The 13771-nt window shown below is 39.2% G+C and overlaps 1 protein-coding gene across 4 annotated transcripts in view; it reads left to right on the forward strand.

Annotated features, from left to right (window-relative positions):
• The first annotated feature begins 4390 nt into the window (after positions 1-4390).
• Positions 4391-13771, forward strand: part of ATG10 (autophagy related 10) — a 260178-nt gene continuing 250797 nt past the window's right edge. Inside the window, exons 1-2 of one of the 4 annotated variants that reach the window (XM_043593209.1) lie at positions 4391-4676; positions 6918-6995. In XM_043593209.1, coding sequence (XP_043449144.1) covers positions 4587-4676; positions 6918-6995 — 168 coding nt within the window. In that variant the 5' untranslated portion in view covers positions 4391-4586. The remainder of the gene's footprint in view (positions 4677-6917; positions 6996-13771) is intronic. The other 3 variants (XM_043593201.1, XM_043593224.1, XM_043593216.1) reach the window with 3 other exon arrangements.

The raw sequence follows: 13771 nt of genomic DNA on the forward strand, positions 1-13771 counted from the left end.
ATGATTGAATCCATGAGTGTCATGCCACAGTCCCCAACTTTAGGTACTCTGAGTACATATGCCTACTACTAAAAATCAAATGAAACATACAGTAACTTAAGTTCAGCAACAAAAGTTTCTCTAAATTAGAATATGAAATAAGGCAAGCCCTAAGCTAAGGAATGTTATCAATACAGAATTATAGTCAAAGAACACAATTTGTATTTCTATACTGAGCCCAAAATATATGTCTACCAGGTATTTACCCAAGAGAAATGAAAATATCTGTCCACAAAAATTCTTGTACATGATTATTTATAGCAGCTTTATTTATAATAGCCAGAAGCTGAAAACAACCTAAATGTCCTTCCCAGATGACTAGATATACAAACTGTGGTATAGTCATGCAGTGGAATACTGATTAGTAATAAAAAAGAACTGATTACTGATAAATGCATCAATGAATCTCAGATAGATGCCAAGTAAGAGAAGCCAGACACATAGGTACTGTATGTACTGTATGATACCATTTGCTAGAATTGGCGAAACTAGAGTGACTAATCTAGAGGAAATGAGTGGTTACTAAGGCTTTGAGAGTCAAGGAAGTGATTAACTGCAAAGGAGTAGTAGTAGTTCACTCTTTGGGATGATGAAAGTGTTCTATATTTTGATTGTAGTAATGGTTACACAGATGTATCTGTTTGTCAAAATGTACTAACCTGTAGAGTTAAAATGGGAGCATTTTATTTTATATAAATTACATTCCAAAAGGTTGATAATAAAAATAAAACACAGGGGCGCCTGGGTGGCGCAGTCAGTTAAGCGTCCGACTTCAGCCAGGTCACCATCTCGCGGTCCGGGAGTTCGAGCCCCGCGTCGGGCTCTGGGCTGATGGCTCAGAGCCTGGAGCCTGTTTCTGATTCTGTGTCTCCCTCTCTCTCTGCCCCTCCCCCGTTCATGCTCTGTCTCTCTCTGTCCCAAAAATAAATAAACGTTGAAAAAAAAAATAAAAAATAAAACACAGACCTCCCCAAATATGTATGTGCTGTGGGTATACAAAAGGTAACAAATAAGAAGTGGCATGATGGGCAGTTTGAATCACCCTGCTGTAATTATTATCAATTCTCTGAAACCCCATTCTTTAATATTGACTATTGTGGTTTTTTTTCAGTATCATTAAAAAAAATTAATAGACTATATTTCTTAGAAAATATTGTTTACAGAAAACTGAGCAGATAATAGAGAATTCTTATGTATGCCACTCACAATTTCCCCTTTTATTAACATCTTGCATTAGTGTGGTACATATGTTATAACTGATTAACCAATATTGATAGATTGTTGTTAACTAAAGTCCATAGTTTATATTAGAATTCTTTGTGTTGTATAGATTTATAGGTTTTGATAAAAGCATAATGTCATATATCCACCATTAGTGTCAAAATGATAATTTTGTTGTCCTAAAAATGCTGTATGCTCCACATATTCATCCCTTCTCTTTTTGTCCTCTTCCCCCAAACTCTGGCAAACACTGATCTTTTTACTGTCTCTATAGTTTTGCCAACTACAGTTTTTTTTCTCTCACTCTTTTGGGTAAGTGCTATGTACACACAGGTTTATGTTTCTTATCTCTGCCATCCAATCAGATTACCTCTCCTAACTCTTTCTTTTATATAATTTATCTTTTCCTGAGGACCTCCTGGAGGGTGGTGGAAGAGATCTGCCTACTACACGCGGTGGCAGAGAGAGCTATTCTCCCCAGTATCCATTCTGCCCTTCTTTCTTCTAATAATAAAACAATCTCACTCTGTCAAGCTTTGACTGAGCCCTTGGCTACCTAGCGAGAGACTGCATTTTCTACCTTCCTTGTATCTTGGTGTGGCCTGTGGGATATGAGCCGAAAGACTATGTACAAGTGATATGATTGTACTTTCTTATAAGATTGAGAAAATAAGACATTTCCCATGCAATTTTATACTTGTGTCTCATTCTTGGGCCATACTACCTTAAGGATATTGTGAATTAATATTACAAGATAATTCCCATAATGTGAAAGGCACAATTATACTGCATTGTAATTTTTGGTAATAAAAATATTCATTGGTTAAAGGAAAACGCTAAATGCAAAGCTTCGATAAACTTATTTTGAAATTTTTTTTTTTTTTTTTTTTTTTTTTACTTTACAGTGTCTCAATAAAACAAAACAAATAAAAAGCCAGAAGGCTTAACTTCTATGAGGCCCTGTGGGAAACATGGGTTTAAAATGTAGTGGACAACCAGAAGCCTGTGAAGGTAAGTAAAGGAAGGTCAAGGGAGCCGGAGGAGATTCAGGGGATTGTAGTTTTATGGAAGCTGAGGGAAACAAGACTTTCTAGATGTGATCAACATGTCCAAATGAAGTGGAGAAATCCAATGAAATAAGGAATGAAAGGGATTTGATCATTAGTCTCAGTTTTCATGTCTATAAAATGGGTATCTTCGTGTAGTTATCATACAGTTAACTGTTTCTGGTTTATGGAGGGTTCTCAATGAATTTTAGTTTCCTTCTCTTTGTGATTAATTCATTGTTTTATTCAGCAAATACTTATTACTAGTGAGGAACTCTGTTAGAGGCTGGCTATGCAATGACACACTCCACCCTAAAGCACTCTGTAGTGTTGTAGGGTAAACACAAACAGGCCAGTACTATTCCTTGCCAAGAGTGATAAGATGAAAGGAAGTATATCAAAGTTAGCTGATTTACTTTGCTTTGTGTTTTTGTTTTTGGCAGATGAACTAGGAAACTTAAAAACATGTCAAATGCAGGGGCGCATGGGTGGCTCAGTTGGTTATGTGTCCATCTTGTGATTTTGGCTCAGGTTGTGATCTCACGGGCAGGGGATCGAGCACCAAGTGGGGCTCCCATCTGAGCGTGGAACTTAAGATTCTCTCTTTCCTTCTCCCTCTGCCTTTCCCCGCTCTTGTGCACCCACTCTCTCTCTCAAAATAAATAAACACTTAAAAGTAGTCTAAAAAATCTCAAATGCATAATTTTTTAACATGGTATTGTTGATGCATGAAAGTGTGTCTAGATTATTGAATACAGTGCCAAGCAATGCATTCTTATTTTTGTATGTGAAAGTTTTATGTTTTTCAAATAACTGCTTAAAGCTGAAGGAGACACCCATCCACTAAAGTTCTCACTCAGAACTCACTGCCCTATACTTAAAAAAAAAAAAAAAAAGCCAGTGAATACTTTTAATTGGCAGCTATCTTATTCATTTATATCCACAGTTGCTCAAGTATGTTAGGAAATTCATTTATGAGCAGTATCTTTTATTTTTTTTGGCAGTATCTTTTTTTACATTGAGTTTTATTTTACATATAGTAAAATCTATCCCATTTATGCGTTTTGGCAAACAAAACAGCAGGTGTAATCACCAACACAATTAAGGTATAGAACAGTTCCATTACCCCCCAAAATTTCCTCAAGCTCCTTTTTAGTCAACTCCTTTTCCTGATCGCTATTGATGGGTGTTCTGTCCCTTTTTAAGAACTTTTTATTTTGAAATGATTATAGAGTAACAAGAAACTGCAAAAATAGTACAGAATCTCATGTACCTATCACCTAGCTTTCTCCAATGGTGATATCTTACATAACTGTGGTACAAGATCATAACCATTCCCTGTACGTTTGAAGGCAGGTTTTCCTTTCACTTCTTTGCCTGTATTTACTCTCTTCTTTTCACACGATTTTAATTCTGTTGTGTTAAAAGGAGCAGATGCTAGTTTTCCCTCAGATGTCTTCTGTTGCATTTTCAGTATTTCAGTTCGATCACCCCTGTTACTCCTACATCTTTCTGTGGTCTTTTCTTTATCCCACCGTCCCCAACCCCCAATTTAATTCTGCTGCTAGATTTTTTTTTTCCCCTGAGATATGTATCACAGATGGTACTATTGTCAATTTTCGAATTGCTAACTTCTACTTTGGTCTTCCGTTTTAAAGGAGGTAGTCCTGCCTGTGCTTAATTGTGGCGCTTACAGTAGTTTTACAGTGTGTGTATGTATGTTAGGGTGTTAGCCGGTTTGATTCCCCAACCTCCGTGAAGGTTCTTGCTCGACCCTTTCTCCATTAGTTACCCTTTTATTTTCCAGATATTTGACTATTTGTTGGAAGAAGGGGTGGAACGACCCTTAAAACATGTGGCACCCGTCTCTCAGGTTTGGGTTTGCCTGCCGCGCCTCCCCAGTGGGCAGCCTCTGTGGACGCGGAGCGCAAAGCAGCCGTTCGGTTCCCCCGGCCGGTGAGATGAGGGGCGGGGCCTCGGCTCTAGTGGCAGTGGGCAACCGGGAGGTCACGCCCCCTGGCCCGGGCCCTGCGCGCGCGGCTGGCGACGTCAGGCACGGGCGCGAGCTTGGCCCCATGGTGCGCGGGAGGTGCTGGTGCGCATGCTCTGACTCGGTCGCCTCGGTAGCCTTTCTTTTGGTGTTGGGAGGGAGGGTTGGGCCTTTCTTTTGGTGTTCCTCTGTGCGCCTGGGCTCTGCTCGTCTGTTACGGTCTCCGTAGCCCCCGGGAGCCCATTATTCTCTTCCTTGAGGCCGCCGGTTGGGCGGCAGCGGGCAGAGCGATGGGCACCTCACCCCGGCTCCCCTCCCCCATGCCCGTTGCCCCGCCCGCCCTGGGCTGGGCGACGGGTTCAGGGGCCGAGCGGAGCTGGGTGAGTATTCCCACAGCATTTGGCTGGCCGCCTCTTCCCGGCTCTGCTTACCGTAGGGTCCTCATCGTACTCTGGGATGGGGTGGAAGGGCGGGTGCGGGTGGGCGGCTAACAGCCCAGCCCTGAACAAAAGACTGGGAAGCGGGGCGCTTGCTGGTCAAATGCAGGCCGCGTCCCAGCGGTGGTGGGACGAGCTTCTGTTTGGGCGTGGGGAGTCGCAGTGGGAAGGAGGGGGCGCACCCAGTGTGACCTGCTCTCTTTGGCCACTACACAGCCCTCACGGACAACGTGGGTGGTTACTACCAAGTGTTTAAGCCTGCGCGGGGATAGCAAGTCTTTGTCCGTGTGACCTTGAAACAAAGGGTCTTAAATTACCAGTGATTTCAATGTCCAAGTTCCACTTAACTTGAAGGGGTTTCATATTCATTAAGGATCAGGAGGAATAAGTTAATATTTATAGCCAACAATTTTTCTTTTCCCAAATTATCTGCTTATAATATCAAATCATGAACGGGGTAGTTAACTGGTTTATAGATACACGTTTATGATGGCAAAAATTATAAACATCTAGCAAAAGCAAAAGGATAGCTCAGAATGAAACCTTGTCTAAGATGCCCACCTGAGGATGAATTAATTATCTAGCGGACTATACCGTTGTTTGACCGTTATTGATTAGGGCCCAGGCTCAGCAGTTACTTTTTTTTTTTTTTTTTTTTGTCTAATGGAGATGCAAATTATTTTTGACTGGTAGAAAAAGTACTCCTGAAGGTTGTGATTTTATTGCCCTATTTCCAAGATTTTTATAATTTTTCCCATTCAGCTTGCTCCTTCATCAGGAGTTCAATAAATCTTTGCCACAGGCTCACTTTGTGTGAATCATGTTTATAACTTTAAAAAGTTAAAATTTAATAGTGGCCTCACTCTTTTTTAAATTTAAATTTTATTTTTTAATGTTTTTATTTTTGTGAGTGACAGTGCGAGTGAGGGAGAGGCAGAGAGGGAGAGCAAGAGCGAGGGAGACACAGAATCTGAAGCAGGCTCCAGACTCTGAGCGGTCAGCACCCAGCCTGTGATGGGGCCCTAATGTGAACCTTGAGATGACCTGAGCCAAAGGTGGAGGCTTAACCAACTGAGCCACCCAGGCGCCTCAACAGTGGCCTCACTCTTTAGTGGCAAAAGCTTAAGTTTATACTTTCAGAATTGAAAAACATAGTCCCTCAACAACATTATTGGACCCCAAGTAGAATCCTTACTTCTTGCTTCTGAAGAGTTGAATATGGACGAAAGGAAACATTTACAAAATGAAAATTTGATCTAAAAAGAAATGTTGAATATTGAGAAATGCAAATTAAGGGATTGCAATTCAAGAATTAAACATTGTTATTGATATTTTAATTGAGGTAGTTAGTGGAAACAGTTTCTGGTTCTACCCTGGTTTCATTTGGTTATAGGTAGACTTACAAGATTGTTTCTCCTTACATTCTTCTCCCTTTGCCAGTTCCTTTCCCCGTTTATTTGGGATTAAATGAGACACTGCTACATGATTAGGCAATCAAGATGGCCATAACGTTTTATGACAAATTCTAAATTGATAGCAGGTCTTAATGCTTATACATTTCTGAGAAAGATAAGCAACTCTTTAAGGAAAAATATGTCTGCTTTATATAAGTAGATTGTTCGAGTCTGAGTTTGATTTGATTCTTAATATCTTTGAAGCCTAGAGATGTTTGGGACCCTAGAGGCAGTGTTTGAATCATAAACACAGTCAGGAACTATAACAACAACAAAGTGCCATAGAGATTATTTAGTGATTATGTGTTGAAAACAAATGTCTTCAGGGGCCAAGCAGACTGGGTATAAAAGGATTGGAAAGTAGGGGAATGGAGAATAAATCCTACCTAAAAGCATCCAGAATAGGGAAAGGTTGCTGAAAACTGTAAAACCAGAGGTACCTCTAAAGAGCTTGGTACTTCAGTCCTTGAAGTGCTGATCTTATAGGCTTGCAGAACCCAGGAACATACTAATACAAGTTTATCTTTGAGATCAGGGTTGTCTCATATCACTGTCATGTAATAGCCTTCAGAGAAAACTTTTAAAATAATCTCTATGCTAGCTCAAGAACCTACAGTGGTTTCTTATTGCTCACTGTTTTAAATGGAATTTCTTCATAGAATTTTGGAGTTATCTGTAACTTCCCTTCCTCCCTCCCCCCCCACTCACCTACTGCCTGACCTTCCTATAGACTAAGTTCTCAGCTTCATGGTGGTCAAAGAAAGAAAGAAGCATACCACTTCTCAGGAAAAACACAGCTTTCTTAGAGGTAAATATTTATTGACAGAAATGCAGGTTGTGATCTCAGATTTCAAAAATATGCTAAGAAACACTATGGTTAGTTTTCTAGACTTCGTTAAATTTTTTTTTCAAGTTTATTTATGTATTTTGAGAGGTAGGGGAGGGGAAGAGGTGAAAGGAGAGAGAGAGAGAGAGAATCCCAAGCAGACTCTGCACTGTCAGTGAAGAGCCCACTGCAGGGCTCAAACTCACCAGCTATGAGATCATGACCTGAGCTGAAGTTTGATGCTTAACTGACTGAACCACCCAGGCACCTCAAGGCTTTGTTTACTTTTAACCCACTCCCTAGCGTTTCTTAATGGGGGCTCATCTGGCATTTTTATGGAGCTGCCTCATACCTTGTAGATGCTCTTTGTATCTGTTCCCTGAGCATTAAATTGCAATAGCAAACTACATACCCTCCTATTTGTGACATCTATGTTCTCACTCATTTCCAAACAACTTCTTTGAGAATGGTCCCTCCCAATGTTGGGAACCATTGGACCATATCAGCCTATGCTTTACCCAATCTATGCACATGTATTGTCACTTTATTTTTAAAACTTAGCAAACTTTTCAGGCCCTTTGTTGAAGAGCTCTTCCATTTCTTTGACATGACTTTGTCTCTAGTTGGTAAGCCCTCATTCATGTATCAAAATTCAATTCTTCAAGAACTGGATTCAAGTGTTCTAGACTCCTTCTTTTAGAGTCTTTGATTTTCCCAGGAAACATTTGACATTCCTTTCTATGAGGACACACACAGCAAAGTGCTGGGATATTGCAGGTGCCAGGTGAATGAGTGAAAGCTTGTGGAAGTAAGAAGGTATGCTAATCTAGCTTTTTGTTTTAAGTTTATTTTGGGAGAGAGAGAGCCCATGCAAGTGGGGGAGAGGCAGAGAGAGAGGGAGTAAGAGAGAATCTCAAGCAGGCTCTGCAGTGTTAACACAGAGCCTCACATGGGGTCAAACTCATGAACCTTCTGTGAGATCATGACCCAAGACAAAACTGATAGATGCTTAACCAACTGAGCCACATAGTGCCCCTCTAGTTTTTTATTTTTTTTATGTATTTTGAGAGAAAGAGCATTTGAATGAGCATGCGTGAGCGGGGGCGGGGCAGACAGAGAGAGGTAGAGAGAGAATCCCAAGCAAGCTCCACACTGTCTAGTAGCCCATGTAGGGCTCCATCTCACTAAGTGTGATATCATGATCTGAGCCGAAATCAAGAGTTGGTCATTTAATTGACTGAGCCACCCAGCTACCCCATCTAGTTTTTAATGAAGACTTTGTGAAGAAAAAGGGAATGTTTCTTTCATTAAAAAATGTTGAACACTAATTCTTTTCTTTTTAAGAGAGAGAGAATCCCAAATAGACTCAATGCTCACTGTGGAGCCCCACATGGAGCTCCATCCCGTGACACTGGGATCATGACCTGAATGGAAAGAAATCAAGAGTCAGATGCTCAACCAATTGAGCCACACAGGTGCCCCACCAATTATTTTTTTAATGGCACTTGGTAGTATATTTTAAAAATATATGGCTTTATCATCTATTTTCAGAATAGCAGAGTCTGTAGTTTCTGATACAGACTTTTTCTGTATCTTCTTATTTGTGGAATAACTTTGGTCAAACTCATATACCATTAGTTCCTGGTTCTGGCCTAATTAGCATACATGCAGACAAGTTAGTCTCTACAAGTCCCACTCAGTATTCAAAAGCACAAAGAGCTCAAATCATCACCAGTGGTGGATCAATTTCTCTTGTGTGCTTACAGAAAAGTCTTGTTTTATATAAAAATATGATAATCTTCTTATAAAAATGACACTGGTATCAGAAAGATTAGATGTCATATAAATCTGTTGTTTGAATGGGAAAAGACCAATTGGTGAATAACCTTGAAAGTAGAAGAAGGGTACAATAGGTAGAGATATATAAAATAAATTCATTTAAATTTTTAATTTTCTTCATTGCAACTTTTATTTGTTTACAGTGTGCCTGATTGTTATAGGTGCTAAGATGCAAACTCGTAAGTCAGAAATTTTCAGATGTTTAGACATTGCTCTATCGACTTTTGGTGTTCCTTGCTGTGGAAGAGATGGCTGAGGCTACTTTAACTTTTGTTCCTGTGTAGATAAACTCTTTTTTCCGCATCTTTGTTTTTTTCATTTATTTATTTATGTATTTATGTATTTATTTATTTATTTAGTTAATTAATTTTAATGTTTATTTATTTTTGAGAGACAGAGACAGAATGCGAGTGGGTTAGGGGCAGAGAGAGAGGGAGACACAGAATCCAAAGCAGGCTCCAGGCTCTGAGCTGTCAGCACAGAACCCGACGCGGGGTTCGAACCCACAAGTTGTGAGATCATAACCTGAGCCGAAGTCGGACGCTCAACCGACTGAGGCCCCCAGGTGCCCCTCCTTTTTATTTTTTTAAAATAAGATATTCCACTCTGCTACCTCTAGGCATAGATATTTCCCCCCAACAGTTTTCTCAGAAACACACTGAATCCTCTCAATTTATAAAAGTAAATATGTTTGATTTTTTTTTTCTAGCTCAGGAGTAATTTTTCAGTGTATGTTTGCCTATGATTTCAGTTCAGAAATGCCAGTTATTTGTAGGTTGGATTTGTGGTCTTTGTCCTCTAATCTATCAATATGCTTTGTTTATATCTTGGTCCTTTTCCTTCTGTGTTAGGAGATCAACTAACATGTATATGTTAAAATACTAATTAGATTTTTTCCAGCTTCTGTACTTCTCTGTATTGCCTCTCATATAGAATTTAAATCTCTACTATTATTACATATTTGAACTCCCAGTTTTTTTCTTATCCACTTTCTTTTACACTCTCAGCTATTGTTCCCCTCCCTCATCTCTTGCTTTTGGAGGCTGTATTTTTTTTTTCCCTTTTTCTTTTTCAATTGGGAATGTAAAGTAGACAATTTCCAAGTTTTTCTCCTGATTCCCAGTGTAAGCCCAACACAGAAGCAAGCTTTCTCTCTTCCTCTTTTTTTTTTTTTTTAACAATCATCTTGATTATTTAAAATGTTTTTATTTTATTTTTGAGACACAGAGAGACAGAGCATGAGTGGGGCAGGGGCGGAGACAGAGAGACACAGACTGAAGCAGGCTCCAGGCTCTGAGCTGTCAGCACAGAGCCTGATGTGGGGCTCGAACCCACGAATTGTGAGATCATGACCTGAGCTGAAGTCAGATGCTTAACTGACTGAACCACTCAGGTGCCCTTCTCTCTTTCTCTTTATGTCAGTGTTCTTTTTTCTTACGGTGCAAGAGCGTCACCTTGGTCCCATACTGTTATTGATTTTTTTGATTTTCTTACCTTGACAGAAGAGGGACTAGTGTAGGGACTGTCTGACTCTGGTCAGAGTGAGCAAGCTCTCTGCACCACTCTCCCTACATCTAGGTAAGGCAGCACTCTTCCTCTACGTGTGAGGTAGGAGAATGTTCAAAGATACAGTCAAATTAATGAATGACAGATCTTTGTGTACTCAGAAGAGGCCTTCCTTTCCTACTCTTTCATTTTTCTGTCCTGTGTGTATAACAAGGGGAGTGATTTTGTGTGATTTGAAATGGTTTACTGTTTTTTGAGTTTTTGCAGAGGAAGTGATAGTGGTAAGGTCGCACTCTTCTGAGTGCTCCTCCTGTCCCCACAGCTACCTAGGGCTGACTTTACACCGTAGCATGCAGTGCTCCACTTGGCTTTACCTTCCAGCTCTGGTCATGAGCATTATATTGTTGAGAGAAAACTGCCTTGAGAGAGAATCACTAATGGGCTTGGAAACCAGTAGTGGAAGAGGCACCTCACGCTCTCTCTCTCTTTTTTTTTTTTTTTTTTTTTAGGAAATACAGAATGAGGTAGAGTGAGATGCTTTTTTATATTCTTCCTAACTGGACTTCCCGCTGCTAGAGACCACAGCCAGCATCAGATACCGATTAACATCCTTCAGTTACATTCCAGGTATAATGTTGTATCCTGTTTGAACTTTATTTGGGATACATATTTTAGTGGGATGGCAGGAAGGGAGTGCTGGGCTCACTGGTCAGTGGCTGTCAAGACTGAACCAAACTTTCTCCCTTTTGCTGCTTCCCCATGCTATTTATTGGATTACCAGGGCTATCCCTGCTGTGCTCCAGCCAGGCTGTCAAATGCCTTGAAATCCAGGTCATTCGCTAGCCATATCAAAGCAATCCGTCTTTTGTCTCAATTTCCTAACATACTTCTTCCTGGAAACTATCTCTGGTGCTAACTACAAATGTGTGTTTGGGGGCCTTCAGAATCAGGTAATCTCCCTGATCTGGGCCTTAGATTCCACATTTAAATTTGTACCCTGACTGCTTCTTTGCTCTCTGAAATTTGAGGACCACTGCCCAAGAGCCTTGCTAGGTAAGTGATTAGCTAAATGAATTCAAACCAAATTCTTATAATGGTATTGGGTTCAGTTTAACACCCCTATCTAGTAATTACATGTATTTTTTGTTTGGTTTGTTTGTTTTGTTTTTGGAAAGAGTCTAAATCTAAATCTAAATTTATAATAATGTGGTATTGCTGCAGGGAGGGACAAATACAGAGGAAGTTTCCTGGTATTAGTTAAAAATTATCTTTAATGTTTAAAGGTATTCATGGTATATTCTGTTATAATCACATTTTTTGTAAATGATCTTGAGTTCTGGGGAAACTTAGTTATATTTCTTTAAGTGTTTTAGTCTCACTTTGATTCTAATGTACATTGATTTATAGGTTCATCAAAAGAAATGTCTTTGACATAAACTAAAACTAAAATAAAATAAATTAAAACCAATCAGTTCCCCACACATTAGATTAAAAAGCACATGAAAAAAGTGGAGAATGGTAGTGAAAAAAATTGTTTCTAACTAAAAAGGATCATTTGAGCAATGATTATACGCAGTATTAGAATTCACAGGGGCTGTTTTTCTGAAAAGATATTTAATAGCAGCAGAATAAGCTTCTTCACACTGTCTAGTCTTAGGGCTAACCTCTAGTTTAGAAAGACTGCTTTCACTTGATGGGGAGAAAAATTATTCTACCTTCCCAATCTTTAGCCTCTGCTGAAGCAGTTAAAAAAAAAGGTTTTGATTATTTGAGCTTAAAAAAAAAAATCAAATAGCTTTCCAGCAGGAGTAAGACTCCAGCAAAATAGATGTATTAACAACCTACACTTTATGGCACGAAAGAGCTCTGACTCCCTTCTAACTTTTATTTATAATAAGAAATGAGAGGTTCATTGTTTAGGATGAGATGAGAATTGGAATTAGTCTTTTTACTGAGAGAGAGTTCACTTGTGTTCTGTTGTCACCTCTAGTCTGAATTTATTTATTTATTTATCTTTTTAATTTTTTAAAAACATTTATTCTTGAGAGACAGAGAGAGACAGAGAGCGAGTGGGGGAGGGACAGAGAGAGAGGGAGACACAGAATCTGAAGCAGGCTCCAGGCTCTGAGCTGTCAGCACAGAGCCTGGTGCATGGCCTGAACCCACAAACTGTGAGATCATGACCTGAGCCGAACTCGGATGCTTAATCGTCTGAGCCACCCAAGCGCCCCAAGTCTGAATTTATTTTTAAGCTTACGCCTGGAAACCGAGGAAGTTCACATGTCTAAGGTTTTATATTTGCAAAATAAATTCTTGCCATTTTTGCTTATTAAGCTGCAGTTGTGGTTATTTCCATTTTTGGCCATAATTTTAGGCATCTCATAGTAGGAAGTTCTAATATTCTCATTTCTGCCTCTACTAGTCTATAAACTTGGTAGAGACCAATGTATTACAGCTTGAAAAGTGTATATAAAAATGTTGATTGTATTATGTTTTCATTTTTAGAAAGTTGAAATATTCTTACTTGAGCAAAGAGACAATAATTATTCAGTGATATTTCATTATGATATAATGATTCAAATTGAGATGGATATCATTTCAATATAATATAGTTCTTAATTTTGTAATCAAGCCATAAGTGTATGTATTATTGTATGTAACATCCTTCAGCAAAGCCCAGTCCTTAGATAATTTTAAAAGTATTCAACCAAATATTAATTGGTGCTTTGATGTGCTGTCATCTTGCTACTGGCACAGAGCTGTTAATTAGATAAACTATGGCTATTGAGTGAAATTTTATGTTTCAACTAACATTTTGAATAGTTAGGTAAACCTCAAGTAACCGGGGGGGCTTAGGGAATGGAGTGTTTTTACTTTAGTTCAATTTTGTTGTTAAATAAGGGTTCGTTTGGAATTTATAAAATATGCCAAAATATATTAGTATTTTTTTTAATGAATTACATTCAATTTTTGTTTGATTTAGTATCTCAATATATGTCAGGGTCATTATATAGTTAAAAAAAAACCCTAATTTTCTGACTGCTCCTTTTTGGTCTCCCTATTGTAGTTCTGTATCCTCTGTCTGAGTGATCATATGTGTTCTCTTATTTACGTAATGTTGATTTACAATCAATATTTCTGGCCCAGATCTCTCTTTCCTTCTGAATTCCAGATCCATCTCCAAATGCCTGCTAGATTCCCTTCACGTGGTTATTCCACAGGCTTTTTTTTTTTTTTTTTTTTTTCTGAAATTTATTGACAAATTGGTTTCCATACAACACCCAGTGCTCATCCCAAAAGGTGCCCTCCTCAATACCCATCACCCACCCTCTCCTCCCTCCCACCCCCCATCAACCCTCAGTTTGTTCTCAGTTTTTAACAGTCCCTTATGCTTTGGCTCTCTCCCATTCTAA

The sequence above is a fragment of the Prionailurus bengalensis genome, chromosome A1, assembly GCF_016509475.1.
Source record: "Prionailurus bengalensis isolate Pbe53 chromosome A1, Fcat_Pben_1.1_paternal_pri, whole genome shotgun sequence".
Lineage (NCBI taxonomy): Eukaryota > Metazoa > Chordata > Mammalia > Carnivora > Felidae > Prionailurus > Prionailurus bengalensis.